The sequence below is a fragment of the Hetaerina americana genome, unplaced genomic scaffold, assembly GCF_022747635.1.
Source record: "Hetaerina americana unplaced genomic scaffold, ioHetAmer1.1.p SCAF_8, whole genome shotgun sequence".
NCBI lineage: Eukaryota > Metazoa > Arthropoda > Insecta > Odonata > Calopterygidae > Hetaerina > Hetaerina americana.
In genome coordinates this window covers 13,477,219-13,495,423 of record NW_027287427.1, presented here as the reverse complement: position 1 = coordinate 13,495,423, position 18,205 = coordinate 13,477,219, and the positions used below count along the sequence as shown (strand labels likewise).

At 37.0% G+C, this 18,205-nt stretch overlaps 1 protein-coding gene across 2 annotated transcripts in view; it reads right to left on the bottom strand.

The window, feature by feature from the left end:
* Pcf11 (Pcf11 cleavage and polyadenylation factor subunit) overlaps positions 1-18,205 on the bottom strand; it is a 58,372-nt gene that overhangs the window by 31,911 nt on the left and 8,256 nt on the right. For both annotated transcript variants that reach the window (XM_071596432.1, XM_071596433.1), the window contains exons 4-10: positions 13,363-13,644; positions 11,313-11,417; positions 9,758-11,069; positions 9,313-9,457; positions 3,742-4,280; positions 2,123-2,406; positions 213-1,175 (exon numbers count right to left, since the gene is read on the bottom strand). In XM_071596432.1, coding sequence (XP_071452533.1) covers positions 213-1,175; positions 2,123-2,406; positions 3,742-4,280; positions 9,313-9,457; positions 9,758-11,069; positions 11,313-11,417; positions 13,363-13,644 — 3,630 coding nt within the window. The remainder of the gene's footprint in view (positions 1-212; positions 1,176-2,122; positions 2,407-3,741; positions 4,281-9,312; positions 9,458-9,757; positions 11,070-11,312; positions 11,418-13,362; positions 13,645-18,205) is intronic.

The window sequence follows — 18,205 nt, the reverse complement described above, 5'->3', positions numbered from 1 at the left end:
TTCCCTTACCTTCCAATCTACTTTTTAACCTTTTACCCCCCTCCCCACTCTGGAGGTATATATACAAAGTTGTCTTCCGTGAAGACCATCTGATGATTATATCTGAGACAAAACCTCGGCGGTGTTCTAAGTAAAGTGTGCTAGGAATTACAAAGTTACTTATTTCATTTCAATACGTTAGCAATGACATTAATAAAGAAAACATTTCATACCTGGAAGCACAGTTCTCGTGGGTCATCCCATCCCATCATGATAATGGCAGAATCCCCATAAAATCTTATTTCTCTTGGCACACCATCAATATTTATAGTCTTCATTCTATCATTTTCCAAAGCAGCCAATTCAGCACGATCAGGGGGTGGCAGTTCACGAAGGCGGAAACGGTTATGACCAGGGTGGGGTGGCAGAGGAGGACCTGGAAAACGCTCAGGAGCATGGTGGTACACTCCCCCTTCATCTCGGAACGGAGGCCCACTCATTGGAGGGGGATGAGTCCATCGGGGCCCAGGCCCACCAAAGCCACCAGGGTTTGGTGGAGCAGAGAAATCTCTCCTGATTGGCAACAGATCCCCAGGTGTTTTTGGTCCCACACCCCCACTCTGGGAGAAAGGAGGTCCGTGGCTAGGGTGATGACCCCATTGACTGGGTGCACCCACTGGCCCAGGGCCTTCCCATCGTCGATTGGCATGAAGTGATGATTGTCCCTCTTGACTCCAGGGTGGAGTTCCACTAGGAGGAGCGCCACTAGGGCCAAGAGTTGGGTGCATGTGAGGAGGTTGGTGGGAGACATCAGGCATAATATTAGGCCTCATTGAACCTTTGTCCATTGATGGTGGTCCCAGTCCACCCACCAGTGCCCCAACTGGTGGTTGGATTCTCTCGTCAATGTCTCCATGCATTCCTAAAATGGGCTTGTCATGGGCAGGGGGGAAATTTCTGCCCAGTAAAGGAACTTCACTTTCCATTCCAGACCTTCCATCCTTTCCGCGCCCATGACCTCTCACATCATCCTCTTTATCACCCTCTCTTCTCTTGGGCGCCTCCTCATCTCTTTTCCCCTTTTCCAGGTCCCATTGATCTACCGGGCTCTCCCCACCACTACCCCAGCCTCTTTCATGCTCATCCTCTCTCCTTTGTGCTTCCCGAAGCTTCTGAATCTCATTTAGATGAATAACCTAAAAAAGAACACATTCATCACCTCATTTATCACAGGCACTACAAAAGAACTTTTAAAACCTTATCTATTTGCAGCCTTCCACAAGGTTGTTGAACACCAAAAACAACACACATTTATGGCAAAATAAGACATGCCAAAGGTACAGTCCATTGTTCTATGATTCCAATATAACAAAGGTGAGAAATGAAAAATTGCAACCATTACAGCAATTCAATATAGCAAATGATTTAACAACTGCATAAAAATGTAAATCAAAAATTTTAAACAACACTTAACCTAACATGCACTAACATTTTTTTCACCTGCTTAACAATGAAATTTCAGTGCATAAAAGTACATCATGCATTGTCAAATATAACCTATAGTATAATACTTTGGGGCTCAGCTGCCATATCTCCTCCAACCATCTTTTGCTTTCAATTTTGTACATAAAGACTTCAACAATCATCATCATTACACCAGAGGAAGGAACAACATTCATTATGGCAACATTAGAAATAAAGCATTCAAATTAGGACAAGGAAAAATGCATCAGATAATATAACAAACTACCCAAAAGTACAAAGTATACTAAGGGAACTATTGCTTTAAAACAATAATTAAAATGATACCTACAATGTAACATTTTCTACTCTCTATTGATGAATATCTCAACAATATTCCTGATCAATGAATTCTTACTTTTAGTACACAGTAATGCCTAGTTTATATCGGCACTTAAATTTTTATGATATTCACAAAATTTGTATACATGTAACAATTAATGTGCGTGTTTTCATTCTACATTTAATTTAATTGATAGCACCATCTTTTGCATTCCAATTAAGCCTGTAAGCATTGCACTCCATTTGGACGTGCCTTACATCATGCACATACACCATCCAACTGGTGTTTTTGTAATATGATCTTTGGGCAAATAAAATGTATTATTATTATTCAACCAACCTGTTTCAGCAGTGTGTTGTATTGGGTGATTGACATGGTGCCATTTTTCAGTTGTTCATCCGCTTGTGCTACTATTATGCTAATATTTGGAGATGAAGGACTGGCACATAAATCAGCACCTTGCCCAGCAAGTGGGTCATCGTCCTCATCTTCATCATTTCTGGCGAGGGGTCGGATTTTATTATCATCGTCATCATCATCCAATCCAGGGAGGCGTTTACTAGGAGAGCCACTTGACCTCATATCTGTATCAGATGGTGATCGAAGCAGGTCACGGGTATCACCTAAAACAATTACATGTCAAGGTTATGCAAATGCAGTGAACCTCAAAATTTTACAAACAGACAATCTGTAAAATGGTTAATTAAGTCCAACAAAGCAGACCAACATATCCATAGGGTGGGGTAGAAACAAATTAAGACAACTCGGGCTGTCACTGAGTAAGTAACTGCTGTGGCTTGGCATACATAGCATGACATGGCACAAGAGAGTAGAGAACCAGAGCTGTATCTTTCTCCATTGAATATGTTACAATTGAGAGAAGAGAAAAATGTTTGATTACATTAGTTCGGATAGTGTTAATTTGTACAACTCCATACTTTTTCTTGATTTTAAAAATACTCACATTATTCATGCTTGAATGAAATCAAATCATGTGGTTTAAAGTAAAATTCTGATTTCCATTGATAAGAATGTGATTATTTAGAGAACTTTGTACATAAAAAATGTGTGGCCAGGAAAATAAAAGACTGGTTTGCATTAAATATATTGTTGGTTTAAGTGATTTAGGTAAGGATTGCTATGTTGCCCTTATCAGGTCCCATCAACAATATGGAATCAGGACAAAAAAGTTTCTTCGTGATTTGGAAAGAACCCCATGTAGGACAGGCATTCCAAGGGCCTACAAACTGTTGTGATAAAGTGAAAAGTGAGAGTACCATGCTTTTGGACCTGCATTATGAATCATTATAGAAGTGAAGATTTACCACAGTCATGTAAGGTGAACACCCAAGTTTTTGTAAAATGGTATAAAAAAAAAGTGTACACAACATATGAAGCTGGTAATATCATGGCATATGTTACCATTAAAATAATAGATCATATAAAATAATTTGAACAACACATAGAAAACATTCATAAAAAATACTGCATTTAACTTTCAATCACCACAAATACTGTTAAATATATATTAAATATTTGACTATATTAATAATAATCATAAAAAATAATTTGATCAACACATGTAAAAAAACAAAAAATACTGCATATAACTTACAATCACTATAAATATTGTTAAATATTTAATAATTTTCATTTAATGTAATATGAGTACCATATGTTAACTCAAGTCAACATCGAAAATCAAGCAGTAATAAAAATCACTAACAACTAAAAAACAGATACTGCAACTGAAGGAAATCAGACCAGTATAGATATGAAAATTCAACAGATATGCCAGTTCACACGAAATTACTTAATGACATTTCATAGCTCAGTTGTAGCCATACTTCTGGGGAGGTGACAAATAAATAATTTGTCCCAGAAGTCCAAATTTAAACAACATGATATTTCCACCTCAAACTATTAATTATAATTGATTAAGTCTTAAGCATATTCACCTGGAAGTCGCCGAAAAGTTCCCAGCCTTCCAGAGCGACTGAAGCTCCCTCTTTGATTTCCAGGCAATGTGCTATGACCAGGCACCCGTGCTGGAGTTACTCTCAATCCTACCTCGGCAGATTTACTGGATTCATTTCCACTATTATCTTCCCCCTCATATGCCTTCCATGAAGGTTTTAACGGCGATTTATAAGTGTCTGGATTTATTTCTTTGTATTTGGCCCAAAGTTTGGCTCTGTCAGCTGCCATGTCATCTATTTCAGAATTAGTTTTCTTCAAATTTTCATCCAAAGGAACCATTTCTGAGTCTTCAATAGTGTTTACAGTCGGGGCAGGGACAGCTAATGTTAGGGGTAGTGGTGGGAGAGGAGGTGGTGGAACAGTATCTCTCTTTGATGGTGAAGATATAGTTGACGGTGTAGGAGCACCTGTCACCACTGGATCCACAACTGGAGCAGATGCTGTGGCTTGCATAGGTTGAGCCACACTACCTAGCGTTGGAAGCTGACGGAGATCAACATCTTCATTGCCAAAGAGCCTGAAAATCAGAATATAAAGGATACCAGTTATGAAGATAAAACTCATTCCCATCTCTAACCACAGCTAACACAGCATGAATGATTAATGCTAATTCTGAATAATATGAGCAGCAACAAATATTTACTACAGTGGAACCTCGCTTAACAAGCACCTTGCACAGCAAGTAATTTGCATATCGAGCAAAACCATTGGTTCCAAAAATAACCACTTAGTGAGCAACTTTTCCCACAACAAGTGACGAGGAGAGGGGAAATTCACGGATTCATTGTGCACCTGCCACTGCAGTTTGCCTCTAGCACTCATTCCGCTGGCATCTTTATGTTACTAGTGATCACAAAATTTCCCAAAATTGTGTTAAAACATATTATTGGTGATTTTTTGAGCAGAGTTTAATAATATTTTGTGCACAGTTTTAAAAATGACCCCGAGGAAAATTCTTAAAGAAGAAAGCCACAAGAGAATAAAAATAATAGTATTTATGAAAATTAAAATCAGGAACAAGGTATGAGTGGGGCTGATCTAGTACACACTTCAACAATCAGTCAACATCAATGATTGGCATTTTCTTCAAGAACACGGACAAGACTAAGGAGATATATGCTTCAAACAGAGTGAAAAGTATCTACACAATGGTTACTTATTCTCAACAATGTTGAAAGGTTGATTCTCATATATATATAAACAAAAATCAATTACAATGTGGCACCATTAATGAGAAAAATTTGTGAGGAGAAAATGATCGCCGACTTCGTTAATAAGATGTCAGGATCATCAACGACCAAACAAGAGGAGCCTTGCGTGGTTTGAGAAGTTAACAAGAAACCATAATCCACGGCTTTGTGAGGCATGGTGAAGGAGGAAGCTAAGTCAAAGGTAGCAGAGAACTTCACTGGTTACTTCAAAAAGTTTATAGATTCTGAGGATGCCTGCCACAACATGTTTTTATTTGTGATGAGATGGTTCTCTTTAGGAAGAAAATGTCGAAGCGAACCTATATTTGTTCACATTACAGTAAAAGAGAATGCACTGCCTAACTATATGGAATGGAAGGCTGTCTCACACTGTTATTTTGCACAAATGAAAGCAGGGATTTGAAAATGAAATACATTAAAATTTACATGATGGATGCCAAAATTCTTCCACAGTCATTATGAAATAGCTGCTAATTATGTGAGTAATTGTACCAGTATTAACAGTTGAATGTAGCAGGAACTCACACTAATGGGAGAGAATAGAGAAGACCTGCATGTATCCTTGAACACAATGGACTGAATGAATATGACATTAAATTTATATAAAAGGAAGATTCTAAGAAGACTAGTATGCAGCCTACTCCCTCCATCATAACAGCCATTCCAAAGAAACTGCGGGAGATGCCGCAACAGTAACTTTTAACGGAGTCATCCGCTAATGTGCATTTTAATGCAACAATTTCAGAGCGTAAAAATCATTCGCCTTGATCTGGTCCCAGTCAAGGCGAATGATTTTTACGCTCTGAAATTGTTGCATTATAACAGCCATTACCAGGAAATACACTGCATTCACCTCTCTCCTTGATTGGTTTTTCTAATGGCTTCCTTGCAGGTTTTCCAGCGTCAAATGTGTTTCAATGTGAGCCCATTATGTGACTGAGATAAGATGAGTGGGGATGGGTGGGGGTTTGGGAGGAAAAGAGGGCAGTAGTCTGGGTTACCAACCACACTTTTTAAGATTATATTGTAGCACATATTTAGCTCTCTTATACACATCTACCCTGGTTTCTAAACACTGTAATCTTCCAGCAACTTTCAGGCGAACTTTATTTTCATATTTTTACAAAATTGCAAGAATTATGTGGTTTAATGCATGGCTTGATAGGTTTGACCAATGAACAATGGGAGTAAGGTTGGGGGAGGAATTGTGAGAGAGCAAACACTTCCCTAGACCTCTATACCACCAGCCATTGGTCATGGCCTATTTGATTCCATTCCCCAACATCTTCATTTCCACTACCCTATCCCCCAGCTGAACTGTCATTGGCGATCACCTCATTCCCCTCCCATCCTAAAACTTACCTCCAACATTATAAAAATTAATTACCACCATACTTGAACCTGAAAAGCGTTGACATTTCGCAGGCAAAGAAATATCAGCTAATATAATCAGCCACCTATCTATAGGCAGCTATTTGTGCCACAGTGATTAATCATTGTAATTCATTTTGTACATTCACTCATTTCCAAAGGTGGGCTACAACAGTGAGGATGACAGCAACAGTTTCATATTTGGAGTTTGACGAGAATCTAGCAATGAGTTTGAGGAAATATCAAATGAAGAGCCAGAAGCCAAAACCATTGATAGACCCTCATTTCAACTGACAAGCCAGACTGATAAAAATTTGCCTAAGTGATTACACATATCTTCAGCTCTTGATATATGTTAGAAATGATTATACAGTGCTTAGAACTGTTCTTTCGTAACGTAACCATGATCTTGGTTGAATTGGCAAATAAACATGCAAATCAGTATCTAGATGCAATACAATACTGCTCTCGTAAAATCTATAGACTTATATGATTTCCTGTTATGATCCCAGATGTGTATTTATTGCTTGGATTTTTGTAACTGGTCTTGCAAATCTGCATGAAATAAAGAGACTATAGGTCTACTAGTAATATTCATAGTAGTCCTAAGTGTTATACTAATAAAATAATCATTAAAAATCAGATCCAAAATATCCGCAAGTTCCCAAAAATTCCTAGTACACAATGAGCAAAAAAGGTGAGAGCCTGTCATTCCTTTTACACAGTATTGTAGCATTGCTGCATGAACGTTGACGACTGGTGCTCAAGAACCAGAACAAAACGAGTTTTCTGGAGAGGATAATGATATTGATGAATGTTTGATACTGTTCCATACATTTCCAGCATTATATCAAAGACAGGAGATATAAATTTTTTATTACATGGATTGAAAATTTGCAATCCTTTCTGAGCAAAATTTAAAAATTGCAAGGGTATACCCGGTACTTTTCTTTATATACAGAAAAAGGTATCTATGAAATGCCATTAGCACCTGAATGTGCTCTTGTACCTGCCTATAAGAAAGTTGTGGTTTATTTGGATCAGAATGTGCGCAAGAAGGGAGGCACATTGTCATGGGCTATTGATATGTGTACCTGGATTTTTCCGTTCCTCTTGGAAAATAACAATTGCACAATAAGGAACCACATTCCTGAGCAACTCATTGAAGAAGATTTGGCAGCCGGAACATAGACATTTTTGCTAAATAGGGATTAGATAGAGGTCTGATCAAAGGTAAGAGGGATGCTGTTTCTTACCACTCATTATGAAGGTGGAATGTGTGAACAACTCAAGACATGCTAGCAGAGGAAAGCTAACAATTATTACATAAGCTACTTCATATTCTGAGATGCAATAAACTGAGGGTAACTGGAGACAAAACATATCAATATTTACAGCCCTAAAATTCAGCAAATAAATTGAACAGTTAAGTTTTTAAAAAACTGGCATCCATCTACCTCCAAGAAGGCTTTATTATGGATTTATTCCCCATTACAATGCATTAGGTTCACAATTTTATAATAAAGTACTGTGTAGAATTACTAGTAAGAATAGTGATGGTTGCAGGGAGATTGTCGACAAAAAATGCTGTACATCTCCATCTGAAGAAGCAAATAGACTATATCAACATGCAAATAGCCTACATCAACATAACAAGCATGGAAAATAAAGAAATGACCTTGGAAGTAATGCTTTGCATATACCTCAAGACAATTAAAAAAGATTATGGTCTAATGTGATCTGGAAGTAGGAGTGATCTGGAGTAGGAGAGAAATTAAACAAGCAGAAGCATTCACCCAAAAAGCACTGCCTAGGATGGAAGAAACTTAATGGATATCAAGAAGATGGATTGCCCAAAGTAAGTAGGCATTCATGATGAAAAGGCAACTCCTATACAAAAAGAATATACAATTACAAACCAGACAGTGATTTTCATTTCATTTGAAGCATGGATCAGACACATGGATCATACAAAAAGTAAAACAGAGCAAAATAGATGGCTTTGAAACTTTGTGCTGGAGTCAAACGCTTAACACTAAATAAGCAGCCTAAGTATGAAATGAAGTATACAGACAAATTGAATGGGAAAAGACCATTTGGAGCAACCACAAGAAAAGAAGAGCCATATGGATTGGATACACCCAAAGAGAAAATGAGCTTGTAGATGTAATACTAGGGAAAACAGACACAAAGGCCCCTTATGGAAGTTAAGGAGACAGTTACATCAGCCAATAAATGGGGACATAGGACAGAAGCAATAACAGGGCAAAAGAAAATTAGCATGAGAAGAGTGAAGAATGGAGGTCTGCAGTTCACAAATCTATGGTCTCAATGACTAATGTTGATGTCGTTAGAATATGAGATGTAAATATACACAAGTGATAATACTTGACATCTTAATTTTTCTTCATCATTTCATTTAAGTATGGCTTTGATAATATCCTATGCAAGCAATATTGTGAAATTAGTTTAATTCTTATAGCTAATAATAAGAAACTTAGAGGGCTTCATTAATGTTATTTCAGCTAGCCAGTGATCATCAACAGGGAGAGTAAGGGCTTGACAGCGAGAAATTATCAGTACTGTTGCACTGTTCGATGCTTCAACTTAAAATCAAGTAGTGCTATGGTACTGATGTCTTCTGGCTGATCGAAATAACATTTTTGGAGCCTTTGAAGTTTCTTATTATTGGCTGAAGGATTTAACCTAAATTCACAACCAGAGCAAATAGCTCACACCACTTCTTTCTATCAAATCAATATTTGTTTGTATTTGAGTGTAATACTCACATGATTCTTCGATAAAATAATATTCAAGGTTTATCAAAGAATCAATTTCCCCATGGTTTAAATATGCATTTGTGCAACATAAATCAAATACAGAAGTCCCAAAAAATTTATCAGCGGTCACCAAAATTACTTATCAGTGCCAAGTTTGGACACCAGCATTACGTTTAGGGATACTTACACATCAAACATTTCAGCTTTGCTCTTCTTTGTCGGAGGATGATCACTTTTTTCCATCGACTGTCTTTTCTTTGCATGTGGAGGAGATCTAGATATGTGCCTTAAATCAACATCCTTATTAACGACATCCCCATCTCCAGAAGTTTCTGAAAGTGCAGGTATCTCAATTATTTCACTCAAAAATAAGATCAACATTTGGCTGAGGATTTACCTTGGCACACCTTTCCCAGCAAACATCACCAATATTTTCCCAACAATTTACAAATTCTTGATAGAAGTTGATTAACATAATTACTAGCTCTGACATCAGTATATTTGGGAGAGTTTATCACTCTCCAAATATCAGTTAAAATAATGGCTCATGCACAGTTAAAAGAGAAGTATTTCAGCCATCCACTCAAAAATGACAAACAAACAACAATAAACGGTCACTATCCAATCCTTACTTTTAGATCGATCCTTATGATCTCCATGCAAGTTGTCATTAGGGGGCAATGATTTCTTCATCTCTTCATCTTTCCCATCTTTATCAGCAACACCATCTGTATACACAGCCAAACGAGGTAATTTCTCGGCTGGACCACCCAGTGTATTTTGGCAGTGCCTGAGGTCGACATCTCCCATGGTTTTAGGCCCCAGCATGGTGGCAGCTGAATCAGGCGATGGCATCGGCTTCAGAGAGGAATTAGGTAGAGGAGTTGGGGTAAATTCACAGGGTGAAGGACTACGGCTACTCTCCTGGTTGCGACGAATGTAGTTTCGAGACCGGCTATTCTTGAGGCCTTTAAAGGTGCGATTTTCACTCTCGCCATCCCTGGGTCCCGAAGACCCTTTATCTGTTGGGGCAGATGAAAGGGAAGGAGATTTCCGTGGGGATAGTCTTTGCCCAGTATTATCTTTCTTTCGATCACGCTTCCGCTTTGAGTCAGGGCTACCCTTAGCAGATGCTGGTGGGCTTTTGGAGCTAGAAGTTTTAAAGAGATTATCCTTCTTCCTCCCTTCCTTTTTCTCCATCAATGCATCATGTGATTTCCCCAACAACTTTCTACTATGCTCTGAGCGAGGTCTATGATTATCAGATTTTATGGGAGAGGCAGGAAATGAGGAAGGTTCTGAGGAGTTTAACTTCCTGGGACTGGTCTCATTTTTTAAATCTGTCCCTTTTCTACCTACATTAAACTTTTCATCTTTTGTAGTTTTAGCAACTGTCTCGAAGACTTTGAGATTTTTGGCAGTACCTTCCTCTGGTGTATTGGCATTAAAAAGCTTTCCTTTACTTATTACCTGACCATTAGTGCCTTTCTTTAACTTGAGAGGACTAACAGTTCTTTGTTGGGGATACTGATTTTTAGCAGAAGAAGAAGAAATAGGTAGGAAGTTAGGTTTTCTCTTCACTTCAGAACTAACTATATTTTGCATTAAGGATAAGGTAGACTGAGGATTGATACCAGTAGAAGTGGTATTAATATTTGAGGTAGGTACCTCAGGGTGGGTAGATATATCAGAGGCAATTTTATTCAAGCGAGGATCTTTTGTTCCAAGTCTAGGGCCTTTATTTAAAGTGGAAACAACGGGATTTTTATTAGCTATTTTGGACTTAGTAATCTCAGACATAACATGATGTGGAAGCACAGTGCTACCACTAAAAACGATGCTTCCACTCTCCGATCCAGGCTGTCGGTTCAGTCGAGGATCCCGGGCAGACTTCAAATCAAGATTTAACTTCGGTGTTTTCTCTACATCCTCGGCCACGGACACCTGCAAAAATAATAAATAAATAAAAATTATAAATTGCAATAACAAGATAAGGAAAAAATCAGGATGAATTAAAATTTATTTGGAAGAATTGTCAGTTAATGGGTTCAATTTTGCAAATTTCAGATAGCTCATTGAGACCTAATTAGCATTTATAGAACTGATTTTTGGCTTTAACTTAAGGTTTAAATTTATCTTCAGTTAAACAAGACATTCTAAATCCTAGCCTATATGTACATAACTCACTTGTGCTGTTTTGCTGTTAGTCTCTGCCTTCTTCTTCTGCTCTCCCTTTGAACTAATTCCCTTGGAAGCACTTTCTTCTGATTTTGCAGTGGAGGGTAGAATTAACTGAAATTATAAATTATACGGTACCATTAACTAATGATTTCAAAAATGATAAATACATAAATAACGTAAGGCACAGGACTAAAACAAATTCGTACGTCTTAACCAATTTTTATTCTACCTCCAGAAGCCTAATAAGTTGCCATTGGTTACAATATTAGTAACTAGGTCATAACTGGCAAAAACTTCATAGCACACCCCAGGTCACTAATACCCTATGGAGTCAAGAAAACATTTTTAACTGTATCTAATCCTTTGAAAAACCAGAGAGGCATATGGAAGGAAGTGTCTGTGATGACAATATTCTTGCCCTTTCAGATTTAAGGTTTAACATCAGAGATATTAAGGTGATATTTGTGCACAAAACAATTGCATGTGTTCCCTTTTACAGTATGCTATAAACACCATTTCCTTTAGCCTGTTTCATTTTATTGTATTCATTATTTACTAAACACAGCAGTCACACAGGCCAATTTTGCACTTGGCACATAGCTTTAAGGTGTTTTTTTGCATATTTTTGTATGATTATAATCTTATTAATATTATACAAAAAAGGGCTTAGGGTAAACTCAACATTAATAAAACTACCAACCAGAAGGAAACAGCGTGAAAACATCACTAGTAATTAACAATATTTTTCACACAACTTAAAACTAAATTCTCTGTAGTAGATGCACTGAATGGTTGAGGCCTTAACTTTGTAGTATTCCATTTTTAAGGACTAGTCCTGATGATGTTACAGTGTAACGAAACTAGTCGACAAATAAAGTTTATTTTGTAGAAAGCAAAGATATTATTTTTCCTAAGTTCTCTGTAGTAGATTAATGAAGTGACAGTTAAAAGGTCATTTTTAACATTCAAACCTCTGTCTTAATACTTCAAGACACTACTGGGAGAGAACTTCCTGGGAGTGCTTACTGGGTGGTTTGCAGCCCCAAGGTACACAGTTGTTTTTGCATTTCACACTCAGGAAGTACCTTTTCCACTTGTACTATTTGAGCAAATAACCACTTCAATGCCTCCGTAAAAATCACTGTAGCTTCAAGAAAAATATCAAATAGTTTCCCTCCTCTTTGTCCCTTCCCCAAAGGAGAAATAACACCCCAAATGCTAAGCTAAGTGTCCTGAGATACAATCAGAAAGTAGTTGGATTAGGTTTTGGATAAACCCTAATGACTATAATCTTCAGTGAATGCAATTTTTCTCTTATATCCCCATTAATACGACCATTTCCTTCTAAAATTTTGTCCAAATAATTTAACTCCTGCTTTAATATATTCCCCTCTCCTTTAATATTTAACCTAAATTACCTTCTTCTCAAGAATGTCATTAATATAATTTTCTTATGGTTTATCTTCATCCCATAACTTTCATAATGTTCCTCTAAGGCACTCAATAATAACTGCAACCTTTCCGTGGCTTGATTTGATACATTTACAAGCTTGGCTTAATAGTTTTGTGGCTCACTTCCCAGCTCAAATTGTTCTCATGCCACCCTAACACACCCTCAGTATATATGATGAAAAGTACCGTCAGTAACAGGCAAACTTTTCTCACTTCCCTGCCAATTTCAATTCTCACAGGAGCCAGTTACTGTTACTCCTTTTACACTGAGAAAGGAGTGAGAGCTGACATCAGGGTCAAAGAATAGTGCACATGTTAATTTCCCAATCCCATCAACATGCATTAACTCAAACCCAATTGCCTTATCACATTCTAGTTTTACTAATGAACCTAAATCCCAAACCTTCCTATACACTTCACATTATGTCACCCTCTTCTCAATTTCTTATACTCCTGTACATAAACCGCAACAAAAAACGTGAAAGTAGGTAAAACACTATCAAAACTGGTCGCATATAAAATATACACTAAGGACAGATTCATTTTCATCATTACCCTCTGTTTGAATAGCAAAGAATAAGAAACATTGTTTCTAGAAACGCACCTGGTCAACTAGGCGCTGCTGCTCTTTCACTTGCAATTGTCTTTGCTGGTCATCAAGTTTGGCCTTTGCTTGAAGCAACTCTAATTCTAGTTTCCTTTGCTGTAATTCTAAAAGCTCCTTCTGCTTCCTTAACAACTGTTCCCTCATCTGTGCTTCAGTCAATGCCTGCTGTGCTTCAGCTCCAGTTCCTCCTTCGCTCGCCACAGTTTCTGGAGAGGAGCTTGTTGACTGCTGTGGTGTTACCGCAGGAACCGGATTAATATTTTGAACAGAATTTGGGGACTGTGAAATCATCAATTTCCAATTAGTGACTCTAATGACACTTAATAAAGACTTCTAAATTACACTAATTTTTCTTTAAGGTCTAAGTAATGTTCTAAAAAATGACATCAGGAGAGATTCTTACTTAAATCTCATAAAATGTAACAAACTTGCAAAGATTTACTATGGCATGTTCCCATATAACTTCAATGGTACTGCCAAAAAAAATGCACAATGGATCGGTAAATATTTCCACAATATTGAGTTAATGATATCCAGAACCAAGATTCTTGAACTTATGGAAAAAGGAAGCATCAAATATTAAGAAAAAATTCTTTACATAGTACAGAACCGACTTGAACTAAGTATTTCATTCCTTTACACAAGTTTCCCACCAAAATGGAAAATGGATTCAGATTTCATTAAGTGACATTTAATTTTAAATTTCAACAATAAATGAAATAAAAAAGGTTTTTAAATAAGCACATAACATAAAAATAATTCATATGTAGAGGGCATTAACATCACCCCTGTGATCAAATCACATCACAAATACCGTCACAACTCCTTAACTCAGTACGATTAAAACTATAAAAATGAGAGTAAAGGAGTTTCTGGCTCAAACAAGTTAGTTCATCACGTGGTACTTATATTCCATTAGCTGTAATGCTAACTACATCAAGCAACATTTTAAATGTTTATTTCCTGAAAATAGATAATCACTCAATTATCCAACTTTTACTTGTAAAAACCTGCAAAATATAGACAAAGCAGATGCTATTCTATAGGTGGGCAGTAAGGGAAAAAGATAATTATGGAGGAGCAACATTATGTATACTGTTTATCAAGACAGTAATTAGAGTTTATCCACTTGATAAAGTTTTCTCGGGTCTTCCACCAGGTCAGGGGTTCCATGCTGGCTAACATGGAACCCCTGACCCAGTGGAAGACCCGGGAAAACTTCATCAAGCAAATACGCCTGGAAAGCACCAGATCTTACTTCAGAGTTAATCCACGTCTAATGCATCCTTTGAGTTTATTCCGTGAATTCTAAAACACTGATGGGCCTCTAATAATGTGCTTAGTGTTAATTTACCAGAAAGATATACTTATATTTCTACATACGTGAATAATTATACATAAAAGCTAGTGCCATAACACCCCCATCAAATGTCCCATGTGCTTGAGAGACAATTGGGTACATATGAATATTGCTAGTCATGGTAGTCCAAAAAGTGCACTGCCCAGGTTGGAACCAGTGCTCAATTAGATTAATCATTCAGAGAAATGCCTAGAGACAATTTGAACTTCATCCGAGATATTAATTTATTGAGTAATTCAACATCCTACAAACTACACAAAGCAAGGGAAAGGAAATGCTTCTCCTACCCTGACATGTTAATGTAGCACACCAAGATATTATACTATTTGAGATTCTACAAATGAATTGTCGAAAAATAAAATTTTTCTTGCATACGAGTCTAATTACATGAATTTCCAAGAGAATTAAAAACCACAATCATTTTGAAACAGCAGAAAGAAGGCCTCACAACAAAAGTAAAATTGCTGATTTGAACAAATGCCAATGCAAGAATATTTTAACCAAGTCTTTACCTTACTATAAACAACAACAGCAAACTTCCACTTTTTCAATGCACATAGTTTTTTCTATCAATGTACAAGTACATTAATAAGACGAATCATGATATAAAACAGGTATGCTCAGGCACAGTGGCCAATTATGACGCAGTAGTCTGGCAGCTTGTATTTAAAAATTTGAAGACTTAAGTGATCTCTAATCATCAGGTAAATAAACATTGCTTCAAATAAATTCCTTTTGGGTTGTCCATCAAATCAAGGTTCTCCATCACTTTTTTAATGACTAAAGAGCTAACTGCCATTACATATTTTAAGATTTGCATAGAATAGACATCAGTGAACACAATGTGTAGCTATTCGGAACTGAACTGATGAGAAAATAAGTTTGATTTTCCCCAGGAGACAAATGTTTACATAAAAGTTAACACAGTTCCAATACAATTTTATTTATCATTGGTATTCTAACATTACAGGTTGTTTCAGATGAAGACAGACGATACAGCAATATAGGCCTATCCTAACAAAAGACAACCTGACATTTGACAATGCAATAAACCCTTTGATTCTACATAGATACTTCCTCCTGTCATCACATCTGACATGCCTATTCCTTTCACTTCTCTCAACAATTCCCTATCCTCCCCCACCAAGCCTAACACTTCATTTTTGTTCATTTTACCTTTCCCATCCTTTTCCACACCCACATTGCCTCCCCATCTTTCCCTATTGCCTCGTTTCAATGACCATGTTTCTGCATGCATATTTTACTAAACCACACACCATATCAAAGTTTTAACAAGCTTTTCTTAAGTTATTTACTAAATGCCCCTGTTATTAACTCCCTCTACTTCTTTACAGAACTCTTAGTTTTCTTCTTACATCCCCACTACCTTGACCATTTAGGTTCAGAACACTTCTGAAAAGTTCCATCCGCTCTAGTTAATGAACACCTATTTTAATATTTAACTTAGCCTTCCTCTTTTTGTCTGTATTTTGTCTGCAAAAACCCTTTGTCTGCATACATTAATTATCATCCCATACCTATCGAACTGGCTTTCAAATACACTTAGCAATGCCTGCAAACCCTTAGCCGACTAGCAAAATAAAGCTTGATGGTTCACAAACCTATTGGAATTTATGAAATCTCCACTAACTTCTATTTCATCTACAGTTCTTCCTATACCCCCTTTGACCATTTCCTCTCTATTTATGTTGAAAATCACAGGGATAATGAACACCCATGTTTCACTACCCTACCTTTAAGTGCTCATCCTGACTTCCAGTCCACAACTCACATCTAAGCAGTCTGAGACAGGTACAAGCTATAGATAGGTTGCCTAATCCTCCAAACTACACATTTTTGGCAAAACATTCATTAATTCTTCCCAATTCACTCTATTGAATGGCTTCTCAAAATCTATGAAGCAAACAGAAACACTCTCTCCAGAAGTGATATTATTACTGCTATCACATTGTACATGCCTCTTTCATTTCTGAACCCAAATCGATCATCCTCTTAAGTAATCATTTGTCCCGCTCTCCCAGGTGATCCTGAGTACCAAGCTCCATGCAAGATTAAAATTTGGCAACATAGTCCGCACATATGTCCACTTCTACCTTCTTAAAAAAATGAACACTGATTTAATATCCTCTTCCAGCCTAAAACCTCCCTCAAAAGTGCTTAGAGTTAGCCCATAAAAACTCCCCCTAGTCTGTAGGTAGTTCTGCCGGAATATTGTCTACCCCACAGCCTTTTATTTGATTTCAATTTGGTTAATGCACTTTTTATCTTACAATCACCTTTGCTTGAACCTAGAAAAAACCAATCAACATTATATTCACTTTCAGTGCCTAAACATGGTTAAATTATTGATTTTCATGACTTCTCTTCGTTGGTTGGCACAGATTTTTCCTTCTAACTTCCTGACAGTGCTTTTGCCTTCCTGCATAGTGCACCAATTCCTCCCTTCCTTTGTTAACTTTCTATATCCTCATACTTTATCTTCCACCATGCTTCCTTTCTTGTTTGTTGCCTGTCTCAGTTTATTTAACTCAACTAATTGTACCTTCTTCTACATAATACTGTTTACAATATTATGCGAGACGTCGATAATTCCTTACAAAATCAAGGAGATGGCACATTCTAGAAACTAAATATAGCACAAAGAAAATACTCGTCATAACACAACATCCCTAGTTTAATGCCAAACTTGCATTAAGGGTGTTACCCATCTGGATGGCTAACTAATAAAATACCTTGGTACACCATTCAAGGAGAAGGCTCTATGAGAAAATGCAAGTATATAAAACAAAAATCATATTACAATAGATAAGGCCTTGACCTTCTTTAATAAATTCAATGTCATGCTATAGACAAAAATAATGTCCCTCTCACAGAGCCTTTCCAGCTCATTTTCCTGTGCAGAGCATCATTTATTCTACTTGGGCCAATACTGATGAAACGGTGTCATACATTTACCTACCTTCTATGAAAGTCCAAATGAAAAACATTACCAGATATATTGGAGTGGATCTAAGGATATGAGAGATAATAGTTAGAACATTCAATAAGAAATTGAAGAAATGTGTATCAATCAATAACCTAAATTAATAAATCATTGTGTCCTCTAACCTCGATGAGGAGATTATGATTTTGATGCAAGAAAAGTGTTGACTACATTAAAATAAATTAAGGTTTCTAAACTTGAAAAAACCAATTCCTCAATTGTGCATATTGGTATAAAGGCTTATAATCAGCCCGAAAACAATGTCTACCGTAATGTTTCACAGAGGTCATTTTAGGGTTTGATAGGGATCCTCGAGGAAATATATTTAACACACAGATCAAGTACAACCATAATGTGAAGGTCAATCATTATGCCCAGCTACTGGATGAGTCTGGCTAAGACTATATTATTAAAAGTGGAACAATATTTTTTGTCAATAGGGGTGTCATGAGTCTGCTTTGATGTAACTGTCAGTG